Raw genomic sequence first — 24,663 nt, 5'->3', positions numbered from 1 at the left:
ATTACAATCATATTACCTCAAATACAAACAATATCATAGGTCTGAAGAAATTAACATGATTCATATTTCTTCATAAGCATGTCTTATCAATGGCCTATCACAACTTGATGATCAAGTTGAATTTAATCACAATTAAAGTTGATTATTATTATTATTATTATTATTATTATTATTTGACTTATGAATTTGCATTTCATAGTAACGTTTTCAATCAAATAAAAGCAAAACTTGAGTTCATACTTAACAACATGACACGTTTTAACACATCAAAACACACACACATACACACACTTGTTCCATTCCATATATTTGCACGTTTTCCTTTTAAGTCATTTTCACTACACCCTCTTCATGCCTTTAAAACCACATTCCATCTTTCCAGTTTGCACCACAACTCATAACCTTATCACACTCTATCTCATCAACCATGAGCTGCCCTAGTGATTGGCCTGAGCCAATTGTCCGAGTCCAGTCATTGTCCGAAAGCGGCAAGCCAATAATTCCAGACAGATACGTCAAGCCACCACTAGACCGCCCATCGTTTAACTCAAATCCTCTCGACATAAACATACCGCTTATCGATCTAGCTGGTATGAAGACAGGTGATCAAACCGCTCGTGAGACCATATTAAATGAAATCTCGGTTGCGTGCCGAGAGTGGGGGTTCTTCCAAGTGATTAATCATGGGTTGAGTGATGAGTTGGTTGATGGAGCAAGAGAGATTTGGAGGGAATTCTTTCATCAGTCGATGGAAGTGAAGCAAAAGTATGCGAATTCGCCGAAAACATATGAAGGGTATGGAAGCAGATTAGGGCTTCAAAAGGGTGCTATACTTGATTGGAGTGATTATTATTTTCTTCATTATCTTCCTTGTTCACTAAAGGATCACAAAAAATGGCCTGAGAAACCAGCTTCTTTGAGGTGAGCGTTTCGTAATCTGATGTACACAAACTTACCCTACACTCTGTAAGTCTTAAAGTCTTACAGCTAATATCCATGACCTCAAGGTCACAAAGCAGCAATCTTATCAGTTGCAACAAGGCCGCCATAGAATGAAAATAAAAAGTATAAAAAAGTAAAAAACTAAGCATTAATTTTTAATCAAGAAGATACCTTAATTGCATGATTGTCTTCCTAAATACTAGGCTTTCTTAATTATTTTAGATAGTAGTTGCTTGCATGATAGATTTTATTAAATAATTATTTGAATCTCTAAGTTAAAAAATATGTTTTCTTAATGTAGGGAAATTGTGGAAGAATACTCCAAGGAAATAGTACGTTTGGGTAAGGATTTGCTAGAAGCATTTTCTATAAATTTGGGATTAAAGGAAGACTATCTACAAAACAAATTTGGTGGAGATGACATTGGGGCTTGTTCGAGAGTTAACTTTTATCCTAAGTGTCCACAACCTGACTTAACACTAGGTCTTTCGTCGCATTCTGATCCCGGTGGCCTCACCTTTCTCCTCCCTGATGAAAACGTTAGCGGGCTTCAAGTCCGTCGAGATGATCAATGGATTACAGTTAAACCTGCTCATCACACAATTATCGTCAATATTGGGGATCAACTTCAGGTATATATCTATTTCTTTTTTCAAAAGAAAAAACAAAATACATGTTACTTTCTGCATTATTGGATTTTAATAATTTTAACTTTCATCTATTGACTGTGATGAATCTCAACTCAAGGAAAGATTTACAAATAGTTCCAACTTTGAACATATTTTCCTTCAACGATTTTATACTAACCAAAAGTTGTGGCATGAGCTGCTTATCTGGCTACTTATGTTTCAAAAGCGTGTCTTCTTATGCAAAATTTAGTGGTTGCTTATCCATAATTAGCTTTCTGTTAGTGTGGGATCGCTATATATGTGTGTGTGTGTGTGTTCAAAGTTGAGTCTGTTTGTAAATATGTTCAAAGTTAGGAATTAATCCCGACAAATAGGTGAAAATAGATATTGTCAAAATTTCAATATCCTTTCTCTCTATAAAGTTTGTTTGTTTGTTTTTGTTTTTTAACCATATAATAAAACAATTAAAGCTTATTCGGATCTATGTCAATTTCATTCTGCGCCAAATACGGACCAACCATTGATGATTCGGTGGTTAAGTTGCCGCGAGATTCTTCTTTCTGATGGTCCAATAAAAGGCAAATTGCCAAGTGACAAAAACAAAACATTAAATGCACATGTTATAAATTCGGTAGATATATGTAGCACATGTATATTATGTCTCTTTGGACAATTTGGTATCTTGTGTTAAATTTTAATTTTAATTTTAATTTTTGAAAGGTTATAAGCAACGCTATCTACAAGAGTGTAGAACACAGGGTGATAGTGAATCCAGACAAAGAGCGAGTGTCGTTGGCATACTTCTATAACCCGAAGAGCGATTTGCTCATTCATCCGGCACCTGAGTTGGTAACACCGGAGACACCGGCTCTATACCCGGCTATGACTTTCGACGAATACAGACTTTTCATACGGACTCGAGGTCCTCAAGGGAAATCACAGGTAGAGTCTTAAAAATCACAACGATGACCTTGTATACATATGTTATATATCAAGTAATAGTGTATATGATGTTAATCATGCACAGTCATCACTTTCTTGTAACAACCTAGCTAGGTGTAAAGAAAGATTTAAATGTCTTGTTATCATTTGTAACAGTACTATAATCTTTTTTCTAATTTGTGCTTACAAAACTATAAATTATATTCACTCAAAAGTGTATTATTTATTTATTTATTATTATATTGACTGTTGCAATGTCATTTGATATTTTGTAACAACCATGCTATGATGCTAACAACCCTAACACTTAGACTCTATCTCGTATTAATGTTTTGAATATATTATGAAACCATACTTTGAATAGGATGTTATATGGGTATAAATAAAAGATACAAAAGCTAAACTTTAGAAATACAATAAATACAAATATATGAAATGCATAACTTATAGAGAGAATTTCTCCATCTTTGACTAGCCATTATTCTAGGGATTGATATGATCATTATTATCCTTAATATGCCCCCGCAAGATGGACGACCATCGGATAAGTCCAATCTTGGATAAAAGTGGATAATGGCCGTGTTTGAGCAAGAGAAGAAGTTGATGAGTTGAAGATGCAAATGGATATGAAGTTAGAGGCAAAAGAAGATATATATATATATATATATATATATATATATATATATATATATATATGTTTGGGTGAAGATCAAAGGTAGAGTTCGTTGGAAAGATGATAGTTCCGGCGGTGATAGGATTACAGGTTTTGCAAAACCTAACTAATATAGACGGAGAAGTAGTTGTGTTTGAAGAAGTAACCATTGCAATGGTAATGTAGGTAGAGGTGTTTTTTATAAAGGGATTTCGGTAGAGATGATGGGATCATAGTGCCCGGAAAAGAAATATAGAGGTGGTCGGAAAAGAAATTTAGGGGTGGCGGACGATGGTTTACAGGCTAATAGGATCAAAAGTTTTCTCGTTGAATAGGATGTTAAGTTGCCCGGAAAAGAGATATGAGCTTTGATACCATATTAACATTTTGAATATATTATGAACCCACACTTTGAATAGGATGTTACATGGATATAAATAGAGGATACAAAAGCTAAACTTTAGAAATACAATAAATACAAATATATGAAATGCATAACTTATAGAGAGAATTTCTTCATCTTTGACTAGTCATTATTCCAGGGATTGATATGATCATTATTATCCTTGATATCTCAAGCCATAACCACATATCAAAGCTGTCAACCGAACACAAATGTAGACTAAATACGCCTCTAAAATAGACATCAAAAGACTTATTTGAAACACAAAGAAAACATGAATTAAAACATGCAAACACAACCAAAGATAAATTTCAAACATAGATAAAACCTAAATTATAGCATGTAATTAATAAACACCGGTTAATCTATCAGTAATGGAGGTTACCTGTAAGGCCCCATTCCCGGTAACCCTACTTTGGTGTTGGATTTACTCATAAACACAATTCTAAAATCAGAGTTAATTAAAACCTTCGCGGAATAATTTAAAACTTCATACATCACATTACAAAACATTCATTCTTGTCTTAACATACAATTCGTGATTAATTAAAACAATCTTGACACTTCATCGTAGATGCCAATCTCTTCTGTCCATGCCATGTGTCCCTCCTTAAGCCAGCTGCCTCAATCTATTTGCCTGCATGCATACTAAAAGTCAGCCATGCTGAGTGAGTTCTAGTTAATCAATTTAGCATACAATACATTCCTGCCCTTACTCATACGTGTCCGAAGATACGCATTCATACCTTACTTTGCTGTTACTTCTTTCACACATACTTTATATACATGCATACATACTTACATACTTTCTCTTATAAAACCCTATGGTATACCATAAGCTATTCTACATTAAACATCACAGATATTGTAAGGGTCTGGTCCCTAACATCACAGATATTATAAGGGTCTGGTCTCTACTACCTCGAATAACCATACTTTTATCATACATGCATATTTTACCTGTCTCATGTATATATATATATATGCTCATTCATACTATCATTATATAGCAATAACATTCAATACGTAGTCATACACGTATCATACATTTATCAATTAAGTAAATGTATTAACTAACACATAAGAGTATGCACGCAGCTCCGAAAACATTTCAAAGAGAAATGGGGCTAGAACTCACTTGGAGTCGATTTAACTCGCCGTTAATAGTAATTCGCTTCTTTAGTTGAGCACGGCTAACTGTTCAATACATTACGCGTGTCAATTATCTATTACCACAACTACCTACATCTCAATTTATGAAACCCTCAACTAACGGGGGTCCGGGGGCAGCGCCCCTGGTAGCGGGGTCTAGGGGCGGCAGCCCCTAGCAGGGTCCAAGGGGCAGCGCCCATGGCTGGGGTTGAGCTGTTTCGCTTCGCATGGAAGCGTTTCGCTTCGCATGAAACTGTTTCGCTTCGCATGGAAGCGTTTCGCTTCGCATGGCTAAGCGAAGCGAAATGCCTGTTTCGCTTCTCATGGCTGAGCGAAGCGAAATGCCAGCCTTTCTTCGCTTTTATCATTTTTAAGCCATTTTACTTCGTGACTCTTCCTCAGGACCTGATTTTTATTCTTTCCCAACTTTTGACACATTCTGACCCCATTCACCTGATCCTGAACCCATATCTCTCATAGTCCAAGACCACCTTTTCATCTTAAGTGTACCCAAGAGGTTATAACTTAACAAGTTTATATTTTTCTTACATTTTACACCCCGATCTATCATTATATCTATTTGCATGATGATTCTAACCATAAAACTTAACCATTTAAACCGAAACCTACCTTTGCTTCGGGTTCGAGTCCAGATTCGGACAATACGTAGATCTGTACGATGATTCTTGTTATTTGATGATGTCTACACACGAGATTCTTCTTCTTTTTACACGGATTTGGATCCGGAACGTAGAGAGAAAGTGTGTTTGTGTGTTCTTGAGTGTGTGTGTGGGGTGGAAGGTAACAAAGTGGTGAAAAGGTGGAGTGGTTAGGCTTATATAGGGGGCCATAGGCCCCACAACCTACTCACAATTCCAAATCCAAATATTATCCAAACACTTAACGCACGACTAACTTAACGACACACAGTTAAATAACAAAACTTTCCGTCATTCATTATTTAACAAAAAGTTGGACGTTACCTTACCAAAGAAAAACCATCATCAAATATATTAATTGCGATGGGTATTTTCATTTGCAAAAGATTACCAACGGATGCTACTAAGAATCACCAAGGTGCGTCAACTACTTTCACTGGTGAATTACCATTAATCATTGTAAAGTCGTCTTAGGTGTTTGCTTCTAGACAGAATAGCGATGCTACTTTAGTGAGGAATCACAGACGAACTCTTTAGGTATTCCAAGCTTCGCCCTTGCCTTTGAAGAGAGAGAGATCTTTAATTTTATTGTACAAGACATAATGAATGAAGAAAGTTATTTCTAGTCTTTCGTAAATCATAATCACTATAATTAGTATGCATTATTTAATGCGTATTCAATAATAATACCTTAAATATAATGTTTAAGGTAAATCAAGTTAGAGGTTAGGTTATATTTAACTTTCACACACACGTCGTAAAACGTGAGTCATCTGGTAGTCGCTAATAATGTTTCACAAGTTGAAACACATGTGGATAACATGAAGATTCGCTGTGTAAACCCATCTTTATCCAAAGTAAAATAGTATATCCGGAAAGTAAAATAGAAAAGACGAAAACATTAAATTATCACAAATAAATCTTTATAAAACAATAAAATATGCACATCAAAGTGATTTATGAATATAGGAGATGCCATGCATGTGGATTTAATAATTCCATTTAAGAGCACATGTACGATTAAAATTTTCAAACTACTTATAATATTAATATTAAGATGGCCATTCCATTAATTAATTGTATAAAAATCCCAAAGTCCCGATCAAACCACCTGGAAAAATATTGAATTTGTAAATATTTGGCTTTTTGTCATCAACAAATAATATAAGATATTATGCAACACTGTACCAACTAATATTTATTATTAAAGAAGTTGACATTCGGGTCCAGCGATACGTGGGTGATGGTTAAGACTTGAGATCCTAACATCTTAAATTTGAAAGCTAACTCAAAAGAGTTTCTCACAGTGATGAGTTTCCTCATTGATGGCGTTTTTAGGCGAGCCCAGCCCGAAGCGTCAAAATCAGTATAAACGACTGACATCACGTCTTAGAAAGGCTCACTCGGATATTAGGGTGGTTCCAGACGTTGTTCAAAAATATATATATAAATATTCTTAATATAGCTGCATATTTTATAAAATTATATTTATGCTAAGAGACATGGAAACAATTTTTTTCTCATTCATCTTATTATTTTTTTAATCATGTCTTCCACATATTGCGATATGTTAGCATTTTGAGAATTACCAATGTATTGTGGTTATTTTTTATATTATGAGCCATGGTGCTAGATGATGTTTTTGGGACCACATGTTATAAGTTTTTACGATAACCGAGTTTTGTTTATAATGTATAAACCGAGTTATGTTTAGAATAAAATTTTTTTTCCTGATTAGCGGTTTTGGCATGTGTTTAAATCCACAATTTAAAGGATACCGAAACTAGTAATCAATTAGTTGCATTTAAAATAAATTTAGTGAAAAGCGAATATTATTTTTTAGTGAATAATGTTTAATCATGGTATGTTTTATTATTATGTAATTTTTTTATTATCAATAAATCTTTTACAAAAACTTACCTTAATTTTTAAATATATTTATTTGAATTTTATACATATTATTTGTATAGAAAAATTAAAACAAAAAAACTGAAAAAATGACAAGCGTAACGTAGGTTAAAAGATTGGTAAAATATGAACTGTGTCGATAATATAGCACGTGGGTAAAAAATGATAAGGAAAAACGAATAAAGGTATAAATAATATTTTTATGACACGTACATAACAAATTAGTGTCATTATGGATTTCTATATACCTCTAATAGCTCAATAAAATCTTATCATTTCATCTAGCATTTTTACACCATCTCAATATGTCACATAATACTTTTAAATTGGTGTTTCGATCCTCTTAAACTTATCGATTGATACTAATGAGTAAGCATGATGCATGAAGCTCATGTATAGGCGAGGTCTGAGGATGTCGGGCCATACACAAGTGATGTGCCACCATACATCGTCGTCACTTCTCTTTTTCTCACCTGCATTTTGTTCATGAAAGCTCTCCTGGAATAAAAGCATAACGTAGCATATTTATTTAAAGCAACTTTAAACAAAAGTTGATCAAACTTTATACAAATCTATTCTTAGTTTACAAACTTGTTATGTTTGCACATGGGATGTTGTCACGAATGACATAATAGGATAATAATTGTATATTCTCCTGAAGAGGTAGGTCCCAGCAGAGCCCAGTTGGACCCGCAAGACTCACCTTAAACAGGGAAGTCTGCGCAGAGACCAACTGGATCCGCAGAACCAACCATGATCAGAGACGTGACGTCCTTACGCGCAGTACGCAAGCTGGTCCCGCAGGAAATGCCTCCCAATGGTGAAGGACTCCGCCTGTCCCCGCAGCCTCGGATACAAGCCATTAGGGAAGGCCACCCGCGCAGCATGGCTACACGCACAAGGCACTTAGCTCTCGATCATTCAGTGTCACCTGAAGGAATGAGCCAAGCCGGGAGCAATCCCGCACAGAGGCGGGAGGGGGAATACTCCCGCCCAAATAAGCCAGTCCGTATACTGAAGGATCTTTTACTGTACATGACGAGGTATGGGCGAAAGATCTGATCAGAGATACGACAGCTCACTGATACAGTATGGCGAGCAGCATGCTCCTGTACTGTATCACTATTAGCCGCTGCCTACTCACCAACTACTGTCATACCACGTGCGTAGCCGGCAGTTGGTGGAAAGGGAATAGTACACAGCAGGCCTGGTCACTATCAGCCGCTGCCTACCCACCAACTACCAGCAGGGCACGTGCGTAGGCTACTGTTGATGAACAGGAACACTGTAGCAGCCGGCCATACCTCCTTGGAAACCTACCTTCGGCTATAAATACCCCAAATGGTATGATCATCTCAACACATTATTACATGACATTATCTTATATCATCAGAATATACCTGATATCTGCCCTAGCAATCTCTTAATATACATTTATATTTAAAGAGCAATCTAGTCTTATTCTCACGCCGGAGGGTGGTCACAAGGAGGAACCCCCCCTTCTCAGTGACGAGCTCACGGTGTCTGTTTTGCAGGTTATCAGAAGAACCATCTTCCAAGGGTCTAACCCCTCGTGGGAAACATCTATCTAACCCCCAGGTTATCCGTAATCTGCCCGGGGTCCGGTTAGTGTTTCTTCATTGGCGCCATCCGTGCATAAAGCTAGAACTTTATTTTTCTCCAGTTTTTTCAAACTTCTATAAAGATGGTTAGAGAAATTCCGGTAACCACAACCCCAGCTACGGGGGGGAATACCGGCAACACAGTTTTTACGAACACTACCCCGGCTACCGAAGCCGGGGCAAGTGAAGTAAATTTTACGAACACTACCCCACTTACCAAAGCTGGGGCAAGTGCAGTAAATGATCGCCTACCCACCGATACCCAGTTTGAGAAACGAAGACTCCCCCGCCAGACTCTCGATGAAGTTAAGGCATGGGCGGAGGCACGACAAAAGGAATTCCAGGCTGAGTTGGACGAACGCTTGCGTTCCGTGCAACAGGCCGACGAATTCGAATACTGGGAGGATGACTCGGAGGAATCCGACTCCGACGCGAACCCTCGCCATAGGGCAAAAGGGAAGCGTAAGGAAACGGAATCCCAACCGAAAAGGCATTTTGGACAAGCCTTCAACCCAAAAAGCACAGGTGGAAGTCCACGAGACTTCTCCAAAACGTTTAGACCAAACGTTGCAAATGCAGGAACGTCCAAGTTTGCAAGGGACATTGCGGAAGCAATCGCCCAAAAGAGTGCCAAACAAATGCCTAACATAGGCACATATGACGGTTTATCTGATCCAGACGATCATTTGAACAGGTTCATAGCGGGGGCAACCGTCAGCAATTGGACGGAACCCACGTGGTGCTACATGTTCCAAATGACGCTTGTTGGGGCTGCTAGAGCTTGGTTTGATCGTCTACCGGTCAACCACATATACGACTGGGCAGACTTCCAACAGAAGTTTAGCCAACACTTCAGCCAGCAACGGAAGTATACCGAGGAGCAATGGACAATCCTCAAATGCATACGAGAGGAAGATGAATCTCTGCCAAACTTCATCACTCGCTTCAACTCAAAGAAGCTAAGTTTGGGCAATATCAGCGAAGATCTTGTTCGCGCTGCCTTCATCCAGGGCGCACATGACCCAGAGCTCATCCGCACCCTAACGGGTAAAGATGGCATGCCATCCACATGGGATGGCATCATGACAGCAGCAAAACGCTATGCGGAAACGGAGAAGCAACTGGGTAAAGATCTCCCACAGAGCACAAACCTCTACACCCAGAGGACGAGAGAGGACAACGTCCTCACAGCCCGACTAAATAAAAAACGAAAGATAGGCATTTGGCAGTCAAGGGTAAACTTTGACACCTCATCCGGCTTGCAACATCGGTTGGGCGGAAGGGATAATGTACAGCCGCACCGAAACTCCAGATGGACGCCACTCACCAAAAGCGTCACTGAGATATTCGCCACTGAAGAGCTCCCGTGGCCAAAACCTCCGATAATCCGACATCGTCACGATGCTGATCGGAGCAAATACTGTGACTTTCACAAGACAAAGGGCCACAACACCGAAGAATGCATAGATGTAAAAGACATGGTCGAAGCATTTGTCAGAGATGGGACGCTCGCGCACCTCGTGGCGCAATAAAGGCTGAGCAGGCGGATGCGTGTAGAACCCCAGCTGGGGAAAACGAATAAAAATTCCAGCTTCAACATTGAGACTACATGCTGCGTAAAGAACGAGATCCCGAACCAGGTGCGTATCGGCTCGATGGCGCTCCCATCCCAACATGGAAGGGAGCTCATTTACACAGTTTGCATGTAAATCAATTCCAATTTGTAAAGAAAAGGCCAAGAGCCACTTCTAATGGAAATGATTCTCTTTAAGAACATCGAAGCTGATGATTTTACATTTATACTTTTCTGAACACTAATATGCCGGTTTTCACCGCATAATTACGTGAGGTCATTGCATGGGAAGGCGGTTCTACCCGCACGAACCCAAAACGTGACAAACCTTCACGCAGGTCAGTTGAAGGGGAAGACTTCAATTATCCCATTAAATGAAAGTGCCGGTCTATCCGCATGAATCATGAAAGGAAACTGAATAATAACCTATCAACAACCGCGCGTTGAACGGTTAAACTAGGCAACACTGGTGACGGCGTTCACATTACGTGAAGTCGTTGCGTGGGAAGGCGGTCCTACCCGCACTAACCCAATAACTTGACAAACCTTCACGCAGGTCAGTTGAAGGGGAAGAGTTCAATTATCCCATTAAATGAAAGTGCCAGTCTATCCGCATGAATCATGAAAGGAAACCGAACACTAACCTATCGACAACCGCGCGTCGAACGGTTCAAAACAAAATTCTTAAAAAGGATAAGGAAAACCTACACGCAGGTCAGATAAGGGTAAAGTTTTGCCATCCTACTAAGTGCAAGTGACGGTTCTACCCGCACAATCACGAAAGAGGAAGCAAGACTTCCTGTTATCAACCACGTTCAAAGGTTAACTTATCCTCAAAAGGTGAGGAAAACCTACACGCAGGTCAGATAAGGGTAAACTTTTGCCATCCTACTAAGTGCAAGTGACGGTCTTACCCGCACAATCACGAAAGAGGAAGCGAAAACTTTAATCCATTATCAACCACGTTCAAAGGTTAACTTATCCTCAAAAGGTGAGGAAAACCTACACACAGGTCAGATAAGGGTAAACTTTTGCCATCCTACTAAGTGCAAGTGACGGTCTTACCCGCACAATCACGAAAGAGGAAGCGAAAACTTTAATCCATTATCAACCACGTTCAAAGGTTAACTTATCTTAATGCCTTAGAAATTTCGAAAAGGAAAACCTACGCGCAGGTCAGATGAAGGTTAAAGTTTAGCCATCTTACCAAGTGCAAGTGACGGTTCTACCCGCACAATCACGAAGGAGGAAGCGAAACTTTAACCCATTATCAACCACGTTCAAAGGTTCTTATTCTAAACACTTGGAAAATTGCTAATTTAAACTAAGTATGCAAGTCATAAGTTTATAAAGCAAGGAACCCAAAGAAGGAAATAACAATCTTATACGCAAAAAGATTAATATTTCAAGAATATATTACAAGAATGGCCGGGTAACTACCCGCCTAAAAGAATAAAACTATACAAGTCTATCTTAGCAATGGGAAGGGATCTTCAGGATCAAGCTTCAGGGCCGCTTCCACTTAGACCCGCTCCGTCAGAAGAACGGGGTGGTTCGAGGAACGCTTTGAGGACAGCTAACCCATCATCAGCAGCAGCAGTAACCGCCGGCTCTGTGAAGGATGCTGTAAAAATCGCACTCACGGCCGGCGGGGACGTCATCTCAGCTGGAACAGTCTGCTCAGGAGCAACTGAACCAGCGGAAGCAGGCGCGGTCACCTGGGTCGACGCCTCAGGTAGGCTGACCAAGCCTACCGTCATTGGCGGAAGGGTACTCCTCTGCGCTTCACCCTGGAATGCGTCAACATCCACGCCTGCACAAAGATGAGAGTGTTGGATAAATTTATGAAGTGATAAATATAGACATTATGATTGTACTTACGGGTTTTCTTGACCCTGAACGTACGGACGGGCGGGGAGGAACCCGATGGAGCCGGCCTCTTGGTACCGGTCACCGTCGTCTTCGTTGGTTCTCCGGAGGTAACGGTCGTAGCCTCCGGAGCAGTGGTCTTCTCACCACCGGGCTTCCCCGCCACTTCTTCACTATCTGACTCCGAGTCAGATAGAACCACTGGATCAGCTGTGGAGGCCTTCTCCTTCCCCTTCACACCGGCAGCAGCCTTCTTCTTCCGCACCAACGGAGGAGCATCTGAGGATTCCTCAGAAGAAGACGGGTCAGGAATTCCAGCAGCGGGTACAGCATTTAGGGATTGAGGAAAGAATATCGCCTTACCTGGCCGCCTGTGGCTCAGGATCTCGTGGCCCTGCGGATAGACCTCCACAAACCGATCCGCCGTTTGCTCCAAGATGGGCAACTCGCCCTCGTCCAGAGCACGAGTACCCATCCGCGCGGGACCGTCGGTTTCCCGCGGGTACAGAAGCGACTCTAAATCATTTCCCTCTGAAAGAAAAGAAACAGTTAGAAGACAAACTCGTATCAAAAAGAAAAGACAAGACATACCATAGGGAATAGAGTTCAAACCGTATTCGAGAAGGATGGGAACCTGAGACGCATCCTTCCACACCCGGCTCATCCCTAACATGACCATCCCGGACTCCGCAAACCGGTAAACCGGAGATTGGATCCGGGATATCTTCGAAAACCATTCCGCCTCCTGGTAGTTGGGGGCGTGAAGGCTCGGTATCGCTTGGCCATTTTTAAACTTCATGGCAAGGGGGATGGCGCGGGCAGAAATGTAGAAGAATTCCTGCTTCCACGCGCGAAGACTGCGCTCGGTGTCGCAAATCTTCAGACCCTTAATACGGGTCGTCAAGGTGTACCACCCCTGGATGCACCTCCAGGTATAGAAGGTCATCAGGCGGTCCACATGGGGCTCGATGCCCAAAATCCGGCACACCCACTCAAAATGGCGAATCTTGGCGATCGCCATGGGGTGCAGCTCGGTCAAATGAACACCGTGCCTCTCAAGGACACGGTAAACAAATTTTGTCAATGGGAATCTAAGATTCCCATAGACAAAAAATGCAGCATAAACCCCGATCTTGCCTATGGGGGCATCGTACACGGTCTGGTGGGATTCAGGAAACTCAGGCTCGAGATGATCGAGCATGAACTTCCTGACAACATACCGGTACTGGTCGCCGGGCAGAGCACACTGGCACTCGCCAGCAGTACCCCTGTCGTCAGCTATAGCTTCAGCATCACGAGAAGACATCTTGCAGAGAAAGAAGAGAACGATTTCGAGAGAATGCTCGATTGAATAAAGGAGTATTCGCCGGAAATCGCCTTAAAGATGAAGAGAAGAGTGAAAAGTGTGAATTGCAAATAACCCTCTCCCCCTTTATATAGTAATCGCAATTAATGCGGTGAATTTAATGCGGAGGAGAGAGAAATCGAATGTGCAATGAAACTATGACACGTGGCAAAAAGCAAGCTGGCAACAGCTGTTGAAAGGACGTGTGCCAGTAATTTCGCGGCCACGCGCCCGAAAAATCGCGCCCACGCGCCTGAAAAAGCGACTGGAATGACCATGTTCTGTCACGTCACCATAACTTCCTGCACGTCCTGACACAGTCAGAAGAAACCGTCGCACGACGTTTCAGAGGTTTGGACTGTTCTGATCTTTTCACCAACTCTTCGAATTTCAAAATTCAAAATTCGAAAATATTAAAAAGTAAGCGGGAAAATACCCCTTTACCCCTTGGCAAACAAGTAACCGTAAGACGGCTGCGGGTACAGTGTAAAGGCAAAACCCTTCACATACCTAGCACCCGCAGGGAATTGAAGCCAAATAAACCTTGGCAAACAAGTAACCGTAAGACGGATGCGGGTACAGTGTAAAGGCAAAACCCTTCACATACCTAGCACCCGCAGGGAATTGAAGCCAAATAAACCTTGGCAAACAAGTAACCGTAAGACGGATGCGGGTACAGTGTAAAGGCAAAACCCTTCACATACCGAGCACCCGCAGAGAATTGAAGCCAAGAACCTCGGCTACCAAGTAACTATAAGACGGCTGCGGGTACAGTGTTCAGGCAAAACCCTTCACATACCTAGCACCCGCAGGGAATTGACGCCAGGAATACCTTGGAAGTAAAGTAACCGTAAGACGAGCGCAGGTACAGTGTTAAGGCAAAACCCTTCACATACCTAGCGCTCCGCTGGAAATTGAAACCAAGAAGGATCTTCTAGGCAATGCTTGCGGAAACGGAAATAACATCCCCGCATAGCGGGAACGTCGAGAACTACGTTGTTTGAAGCTCCAGGATGGAATTGGTGGTCTTAACATAATTGATCACTATGTTCAAAACTACCAAAACCACATGGAAAATCCATACAACTGGAACTCAATGCTCCTGACTTGCGAGGAGGTTACAGACCTACCCGCATCATACCCAAAGACCAAGCAGGAAACTCGGGCATTTCTGCAAGTGACAAGGACTTCCGCGAAAAGAATCCCCATGGAAAACCTTACAAAACCCTTTTCAAAACCCTTTGCTCAAGTCCAAAAGTTCACCTCACTTTATTAAACACTCATGAGAAGAACATTGGACTGGGGGGACTTGAAGAGGTAGGTCCCAGCAGAGCCCAGTTGGACCCGCAAGACTCACCTTAAACAGGGAAGTCTGCGCAGAGACCAACTGGATCCGCAGAACCAACCATGATCAGAGACGTGACGTCCTTACGCGCAGTACGCAAGCTGGTCCCGCAGGAAATGCCTCCCAATGGTGAAGGACTCCGCCTGTCCCCGCAGCCTCGGATACAAGCCATTAGGGAAGGCCACCCGCGCAGCATGGCTACACGCACAAGGCACTTAGCTCTCGATCATTCAGTGTCACCTGAAGGAATTAGCCAAGCCGGGAGCAATCCCGCACAGAGGCGGGAGGGGGAATACTCCCGCCCAAATAAGCCAGTCCGTATACTGAAGGATCTTTTACTGTACCTGACGAGGTATGGGCGAAAGATCTGATCAGAGATACGACAGCTCACTGATACAGTATGGCGAGCAGCATGCTCCTGTACTGTATCACTATTAGCCGCTGCCTACTCACCAACTACTGTCATACCACGTGCGTAGCCGGCAGTTGGTGGAAAGGGAATAGTACACAGCAGGCCTGGTCACTATCAGCCGCTGCCTACCCACCAACTACCAGCAGGGCACGTGCGTAGGCTACTGTTGATGAACAGGAACACTGTAGCAGCCGGCCATACCTCCTTGGAAACCTACCTTCGGCTATAAATACCCCAAATGGTATGATCATCTCAACACATTATTACATGACATTATCTTATATCATCAGAATATACCTGATATCTGCCCTAGCAATCTCTTAATATACATTTATATTTAAAGAGCAATCTAGTCTGATTCTCACGCCGGAGGGTGGTCACAAGGAGGAACCCCCCCCTTCTCAGTGACGAGCTCACGGTGTCTGTTTTGCAGGTTATCAGAAGAACCATCTTCCAAGGGTCTAACCCCTCGTGGGAAACATCTATCTAACCCCCAGGTTATCCGTAATCTGCCCGGGGTCCGGTTAGTGTTTCTTCATCTCCTCAACAATATAATGACATATATTAAATTGTCTATTCACAATATTAATATCATACGGGATGTGTTTGAATATCAAGGGTCAAACAGTTTTGTAAAATAAGGAAAAATAATTGTTTGATAATATTAAATAATAAAGCTTAGATGTGTTGTTACATATATATCGGTTGCTGAATAACTTATAAACAGTAACCTTATTTAGATGTTTAATTTTGAGTTAATTAACTTGCTTTTTTCATATTTAGCCAGAAAACTAATGAGGTGTTGTCTTACTGTTAGGACATGTGATATATATAGGGATCATCAAATGGTATCGGGTACTGGTGCCGATTTCAAGTTTTTAAGAAAATCATGATCAGGTAATTCCAAGATTGGTACCGGTGTTTACCGAACTTTGCCTACGGTACCGATACAGAACCGGTACCAAACCGAGCATTTTTAGTATCTGTAACAAGTTTTTAAGAAAATTGGGATCGGAAATTTCACTGACATGATCAAACAATGAGTTACCATATATATTTTAGAGATTTTATATTCACACACATGCCCGATTTTCAAAACAGCGGTCTATCATGGCCTATACCACCCATATAGGCCTATAAGAGGCGTACATGTACTTAGGAATTAGATCTAATTTGTTACATATGCCTATACGAGGTGTATAGGCACCAATGTCTCGTATCTTGTATAGCCTATGTAATCGTATAGATGACTCGTATGAGTGTCTATATCTTCGTATATATTTCTACGTGACTCGTATAAGCTATAAGACTTGTATAGGCATACTAGCTAGACGTCTAATTTATCAGTCAATATCTCCTAAAACACACTGTCATCTACACGACCCGTATAGACGTATACGTGTCATATGGATGAAAAACGGTGTATGAATATAACGTTGTGGTGTTTGAATATTGCATGCCATATTTTTAAGTCAAATAGTTATTATATTCATTTTTTCTCTTGCTCCTGGACAAAATATCATAATTACAAACACAATCAATATAGCATGACTCAATATGAGACACAAATTAATATGAATATACTGAAATGATTAGACAAGTGGATAATTGCAAGATATATTCTATAGGAGTGAAAGCCATTACCATAATCAAGATCTTGTCACACTTCCATCATGTGTGGCTAAATGACATTTTCTATTTTGATTCCTCTTCTATATATTGCCATGTCTGTTTCCCCTAAAGATAGATCTCATCTTTCAACTCTCTCTCCTCAATTTGTTAAGTTTTGATTTGTTGGGGTGCCCCGATCGTTACGCCTTTCGTGCGGGTGGGAACTTACCCGACAAGGAATTTCGCTACCTTAGGACCGTTATAGTTACGGCCGCCGTTCACCGGGGCTTCGGTCGCCGGCTCCCCTGTCATCAGGTCACCAACTTCCTTGACCTTCCGGCACTGGGCAGGCGTCAGCCCTCACACAAATGTGGTCTAAGGATTGGATATAAGTGCACTAGGGCTGTAAATGAACCGAACGAACACGAACAATGCCTTGTTCATGTTCATTCGTTAAGAAAATAATGTGTGTACGAACGGTTCACGAACACTTACCGAACGAGATTTTATGTTCGTGTTCGTTCATTAAGGAAATTAATATGTTCATGAACGGTTCACGAACACAAACGAACACGAATAAAATCGACAGAGCCTAGAGATTGGGAGCGATGTATTTATCAACGTAAATAATGAAAGCCTGTAAACGAATCGAATGAGCACGAACAAGCGCATATTCGTGTTTGTTCATTTAACTTTAAAAGAACATGGACACTTAATTGAAAAAAATATTTATGTTCATGTTCGTATATTTAAAAATGGACATTTGTGTTCGTTTATTTAAAATCTAAACAAACATAACTGAACAAAGATAAACGAACATGTATGAACAAATGTAAATGAACACAAATATAAACGAACTTAAATGAACACAAATTAACAAATATAATACCTTTAATCAGATGACATATCTAGATAAGATTTAATTATTTTCTATTAATAAATAAAGGGACATAAATAAACAGACATAAACGAATGTTCATGAACATAAATGAACGAACGGAACATGTGTTCATGTTCGTTCGTTTAATTAAACGAACGCAAATTTTTTGTTCATGTTCGTTCGTTTATTAAATAAACGAACATAAACAAACTCCCGCCGAACGGTTCACGAATAGTTCATCGAACGTTCGGTTCGTTTACAGGCCTAGCACTAGCTATGGATTAAGAAAAATGGTTACATCATGATAGATCAATATTCACTAGTAGACACTTTGTGCATTTTCATTCAAAGTCATCAAGTCTTTCTCATTCACAGTCAGTGTATGAAACTATGATTTTGCTTGTTCCTATCCGATTTTGTTTACATGTATTTGTCCTCTAAAAATATTGTTCCTGAAGTCTTTTAGACCATGTGTTATACTCATCAGTGAGATTTCACTATTACATGCGGCCTCAACGACACATCATTACCACCCTCTATATTTTACCATGTCTTTTAGCATACACTATTAAACAAATGGGTATCAATAACAACACATCTGTCACTATTAACAGTCATTAATGGTGAAGGTATGACGATAATATGGGGCTAGGTAATTTATTTTCTACGGACGGAAATAGTATCGAGAGATCACCAACGGTAATCTTTCGGTAGACTCAAGTTTTTTCTGGCGGAGCAAACACTATTACCGAAGGTGTTCGGCATTTTTTAGGGTTTCTACTTGTGTCTTCCTTTAAGGGTAAGATAATTAATTAAGAAGTGTTCCTCTTATATACCACTTTAAAGTTTGTCATTACTCTTAACTATGTGGGACCAGTTTTCATCATTCAACTTATTTCCTTCTTTTTTCTGAGCTTTTAAGCTCCAAAACACCTATTTTCAAGTATCGCTATCTTATTAGTTTTAGTTTCGTTTTGAGTGATGTTTGGTTCATTGTGAAATTATTACATAGTAGAACACAAACCCAATAATAATACTTATATTAACAAATGTTAGATAATTTATTATCTAAAGCTAGTTACACTTTTACATTTGATGAAATTACACTCTTTCACCAATTTTCTAACAAACATTACATAACACAATTATGCGGGATTTGCTCATTGCAAGTATTATGCCTTGTCTATTCTTTTGTAGTTCAGTTTTCCAAATTTAGAGCATTCTCATCCCACCTCCTGTCTTCAAATCAATAATTACACTAAAATTTATTTTATTTCCTCTTTTCGTTTCAATTAAATAATATTTTTTATACCTTTTATCATTACATTTTCTCTTTCCTTCACTCACAGCCACTTTCAAAATATATTAAAAAATTATAGGGGATGAACAATAACTTTTTAAATATACAGAAAAATCACTACTATTTCTAAAATATAAAAACTCTTCACTCACAACACACTGAATCACTTTTTAAATTATAAAAACACCTCTCACATAATATAAAGAGTTGGATGAGAATGCTTTTAGAGCATCCACATTAATGCCAAATCTGTATAAACCGTCACATCAACACCACATCATATTTCAAATTTTTATTAAAGTCCTCATTTTTTTCTCAACATCAAATCCCATAAAAACCCATTAAAATATTATTAAAATTATATAACATGTATGTATGTGAGAGTGAGAGAGGGGGTCTAGTAAACCCTGTCTGTCTCCTCGTTTGCATGCTCAAACTTCCTCTACAAATTTCACACGCAAACAAACCAACCCACAACGCTACAAACTTCATCTCCTCATCCATCCCCTACCTGAAGAGACGTGGATCGACTCACTGGTAGACGATCTACTTTTCTCGGGTGTGATTATACTATTTCACCGATGGTTTTCTTGGATCTGGGTTCTTCCACCTACAAAATGAACAGCACCGTCAACTTACCCCTCAGAAAGGGACAGAGGGGTCCTCTTTGGGGTAACCCTCCGGTGTGAGAATAAGTATCTGTAGGAGAAGATAATAATGTGAGAGTAAAGAAATCTGGAGAGTATTGCTTAATAGCTGAATACTCTGTAGATTTCTGTGATTGAGAGTGTTACTGACTGTAACTGTCTGTGAGTGAATGTAATTGAATATGCTTGAATGTGAATGAATGTGTTACTGGCTGTAACTGTGTATGTTATGATGATGTTTCCTTGTGGAGTTGATGCTGTATTTATAGTGCTAGGGTTTCCACTGATTGGGCTCAGCCTTGTTGGCCTCCTCCAATTGCTCTGCGCCACGTGTCCTCTGGGACACCTGGTGCTTTCTCATTGGTTGCAATCACGTGGTAGCACATGTGTCATGCTGAGTTGTCCACCTTTCATTTGGCAGCTGTCAACATCAGCATATTCTTATTCCTTAAAAAGATACCTTCTGGAAGGTTGTCTGACGTGCACAATCAAGGTGGCCCTAATCCTGATTTGGATAAGGATGAGGTTGATTATGTGCATGTGTGATGCGCGCCTATCCTGAGGATGCGCGAGGTCTTCTCTTTATTCTCACGCGCAGATGTTTCATGCGCAGATGTGATATGCACGAGCATGTGATATGCGCCACGCGCGGATGCGCCACGCGCATATGTGATATGCGTGAGCATATGTGATGCCTGAGCATCTGTGGTGCCTGGGCATATGATGCCTGAGCATGTGTGGTGCCTGGGCATATGATGCCTGAGCATATGTGATATGCGCCATGCGCATAGGTTTTGGCTTTGTGCCTCCTTGATTTCAAGACTCTTGTCTATATCTTGTGGGTTGACCCGCCTCGCTCGTTGTTGAGGCGGGTACATACCTCTTCACTACCACATCAGACGGGCACGCCCATAAACAAATACGTTGTGAATGCTCTTATAAATATCTAAAAATTTTTCAAAGGAACGTGAGTAGCACGTCAATTAGCTATCAAGAGGATTATATGCTAATTAATAAACGTGCTTGATGTGGATAAGTTTGAAGTTTGAACAAGCACTTAGCATTTATTTATTTATATTTATCTACACAGTATTTCAAACCAAATATAACAAAAACAATTACATTACCAAAATGCAGACAACCCGATAGCAACATCGTGATATACGTCATCTACATTATTTTATATACCACTATAACAATTTGGATTCATCCATTTAATACTATTGTTGAAAAGCATAAATAGTTCTAACCTATAAGTTACTGTCACTATTCGTGACAAATCCTCTTCGTCATTTATGTAAAAGAACAAAATTTCACATCATCGACTGTAACTGACGAGCCATCAAATTAACACGGCGCCTCAACTTCTGCAGTTGCTTTCTGATTACACCAACACTAAAAATTAAGGTAATATGTATATTTTAATATATTGATGATTGCGCGTTTTATTACTTCCTGTATTTATCAATTTTTAAAAATAAGTTCTAGACATATCCATACTAATCTTTTTTTTTTCTTTAATCAATTTTGTGTCCCCTAGAGGAGCTATTGCGAAATTGGCGTTGGGTGTTGGTCATCGATTTTTGGTTTACTCGGTTTAAAAATATTTCGGTCGAAACTGTACTTGAACCGAATTTACGATGTGGACCAAATAAACCAATTCAACATCAAATTGCTTTAATTTTAATTCCTGTTTATGTTGATGATCAAAACAGTCTGTAATAGCACGTATATTTGTCGATCAAAGTAGAGGTGTACAAAAACGGTTTTAAACCCAAACCAAACCGGTTTGGTCAAAGGCTGGTCAAACCCGGTTTGACTCAAACCGGTTTCGTTTATAAACCGGTTTAGAAGCAAGATAGGCCGTCCTGATCCAGATCGGTTCGGTCCGGTTTAACCAGTTTTCCTCAAACTGGTTCGGTTTTAAAACCGGTTTGGTAGATCTTAACGGGAACCGGTCCTGAAACTCACGGTTTGGATAGGTTTGGGAACCAGTTTTTGTTTGTACACCTCTAGATCAAAGTATTCAGTCTAGTTGAACTGCTGAAACTTGGAAGTACGAGTTTTGGGCTAAACTAAACATGGGTATTGGCCTATTGGGCTAAATGCAATTACTCAACTTAGAAGAGGGGTATTGGAAATTTGGAATAAAAATTGGTTTATTTGGTTTGAACATAAATGAAAATCTTGAAACTCAAAACCTCATATGTTTTTCATTTGAAATTGAACTGAAAACCGAATCGATTTCAATCATTTTTGGTTAAATTCAATGATAAACAAAAAAAGACACAATAGATCGCAAAATATAACACAATGGAGAACAAAATATGACACAATGTTGAGTAATATAACATAATATTAAGAAAAAAAGACACAGTGTCAAGAAAAAAAAAATTAATGATGAAAATAACCACAAAACATAATGATAAACAAAAATACACAATGATCTTTTTCACTCAACATTTTGTTTTTTTCGAGGTTTTTTTTCGAAACGAGAAAGACGGTGTCATTTTTGTGTTTTTTACATTTTTCGTTTTTGTATTAAAATTTGAGTTATGATTTTTTTAATTAATTTTTCATTATTTTTTAAGAGGTTTTTTTTATAACTACAAATTCTTTTCATCCATCTTATTTTTGTCTCATTTGTAGAATAACTTGACCCAATAAAGATATAAGCCGTGTCTTAAGAGTTATAAACACAATTAACAACACTCTCAAACTAATTTGTGTACATGAACATGATGAACACAAAAACACTCCACAATATTGACTGATACTCACATAGTTTCTTACGAATGATACCATCAACAGGATGAACTATGTTTGAAGGCATCTATTCAAGTCTTTATCGAATTCGATATGCGTAGATTTGATTTGGGAAAGAGATTCTTTCTTGTAAGAAAATGCTATTAATAGATTCTACAGCAATAGTCTCTCGCCGCTCTTAGAGAGAATTCCATGATTCTATTTATTTTGGATACTAGGGGGAATACATGAATACATATCTACACACGATCTTCAGAGCGCTATATAGATTGGGAGATGGAAACGATGACTAGGCCATATAAGATTCTCGAAGCCCACATGCAAGGATATAACAACCTTAGTCCATAAGCCTTAAGCCCACATCTCTTTTTGCATTCGAGTTCATCAACTCCAACTCACATTGTTCAGCAAATAAACCTATATGCAAAATACACAAATAAAAGATACATGCCTAAATTTAGTCTGGATGACAAATTGATCGTATAATACGTTCACAATTTCAACGAAAACATGTGCTATATATGGCATGATCGAATAGGAAATAGTTAAATCAAATCTTTGTTATTTGTAATTTCTTAATTATGTAACACCGTCCGTTGTGGTTGTTTTTTGTTTTTTTATATATAGTTAAACCCAGTGGCGGACCCAGGATTTTTTGCCAATGGGGTCCCATATTTTCGGTGTTCAAATTTTTCGGGTCGGTCGTTGTTCAGGTCGGGTCGAGGAGAAGAACATAATAAAAAACAATATCATAATAAAACTTTCTTTTCAATCATCACTACCTGAACGGGTCAAAATGGGTCGGGTTGACACATAAACACTTTGTTTTCCCTTTCTTAAACATTTTTGAGATAGAACCTACATCCACCCTTTCATAAGCATGTGTTGAAAACCATTAACTTAAACTAGTGAAAAATAAAACTGATATTTTAAAGTGTTTGAATGTTTCTAAAGAAAACCATGCATAAAGTTGAAAACAATGATATGTATTTTAGAGGTGTTTGAATGTTTCCAAAGTTATCATTGCAACATTAGCAATCAAATGATTGATTAACACTAAAAATTAACACAAAAAACCAAAAACTGAGCCTTGTAAGACTTAAACTCATGACCTTTCAAAGATAAAACAAGGGACTTTCCACCAGACCACATCAACATTAATAGTATGGGTTCCAAGTATTAAATCTTATGGGGTCCTCAAAAAATTTAATATACCGCTTCTAATAAATTTTTAAAAAACATTGGTGTCCCGTGACCCCGATCCACACTATGTGGATCCGCCCCTGGTTAAACCACATCAGTCTTGTTAAAAAGTTGGTTAATTAAAGCTCACTGCCTATGCGCGTTCTTTAACCAACCAAACAACAAAACATAACAAACGCATTGAGTCACCGCCAAAGAATATGGTTTCAACTTTCAACCACCTTCAGATTTAATCACAGCATTCTATTTTTCTTGAAAATAAATTTTAGCCATCTAAAGTAAGTGGTTATGCATAATTCAATTGTTGAGTTGAATTATGTGTTTATAATCTAGCTTCTTATTCGATTTTCATGTCCGCTTGTAGTCATACAGTTTGGAAGATGTCCTACCGTATTTAAACTTTTGTTCGTTATCAGGATTTATCATTGTAAATCATTAAATACTTTCATACATACAGAATATGCAGTATAAATAAGAATTACAAAATCTGTCATTTGAGTATCATTTATTTTTTTTTTATTTATTTATTATAATATACCTTTTGTTTTTGCATAGATCAGTAAGAACCTGCTTCATGGTGATGCTCCTAAGAATAACCAACAGTATACTACTGTTTATTTTGACAAGCTTTCTCCGAAAGCAAGAAATCATATTCCTTAAAGTTGTGTGGCTATGGTTTTATGAAGATTTAACCCATTGCATAAATGGCATGAATAAAAGATTTTGCTGATTTGCCTTTTTTGTTGTGTTTTATGGTCATTGAAAGGTATGTGTGGCTTTTTTAAAAAAGGCATATTGGTTTT

The 24,663-nt window shown here is 39.2% G+C and overlaps 1 protein-coding gene across 1 annotated transcript; it reads left to right on the top strand.

Moving 5' to 3' along the window:
• Positions 1–402: 402 nt before the first annotated feature.
• LOC143614189 (jasmonate-induced oxygenase 2-like) lies at positions 403–2,675 on the top strand. The gene is made up of 3 exons (XM_077087697.1): positions 403–921; positions 1,244–1,574; positions 2,292–2,675. Exons 1-3 carry the CDS (start codon positions 428–430, stop codon positions 2,523–2,525), a joined length of 1,059 nt encoding a protein of 352 aa, XP_076943812.1. The 5' UTR covers positions 403–427; the 3' UTR covers positions 2,526–2,675.
• The last annotated feature ends 21,988 nt before the right edge of the window (positions 2,676–24,663 follow it).

Source organism: Bidens hawaiensis, unplaced genomic scaffold (genome assembly GCF_021521415.1).
Source record: "Bidens hawaiensis isolate Kalapana, Puna unplaced genomic scaffold, B.hawaiensis_p1.1 tig00039148_1, whole genome shotgun sequence".
Taxonomy (NCBI): Eukaryota; Viridiplantae; Streptophyta; class Magnoliopsida; order Asterales; family Asteraceae; genus Bidens; species Bidens hawaiensis.
The sequence above is the reverse complement of the archived record's forward strand: the minus strand, read 5'-3'. Positions and strand labels throughout refer to the sequence as shown.

What these genes read in the sequence shown, in the direction of transcription:
- LOC143614189 (XM_077087697.1), top strand. Translation starts at nt 428, where the DNA reads ATGAGCTGCCCTAGTGATTGGCCTGAGCCAATTGTCCGAGTCCAGTCA. An exon ending in GAGAAACCAGCTTCTTTGAG is followed by an intron (nt 922 to 1,243) that starts GTGAGCGTTTCG and finishes TTCTTAATGTAG; the next exon opens with GGAAATTGTGGAAGAATACT. An exon ending in ATATTGGGGATCAACTTCAG is followed by an intron (nt 1,575 to 2,291) that starts GTATATATCTAT and finishes AATTTTTGAAAG; the next exon opens with GTTATAAGCAACGCTATCTA.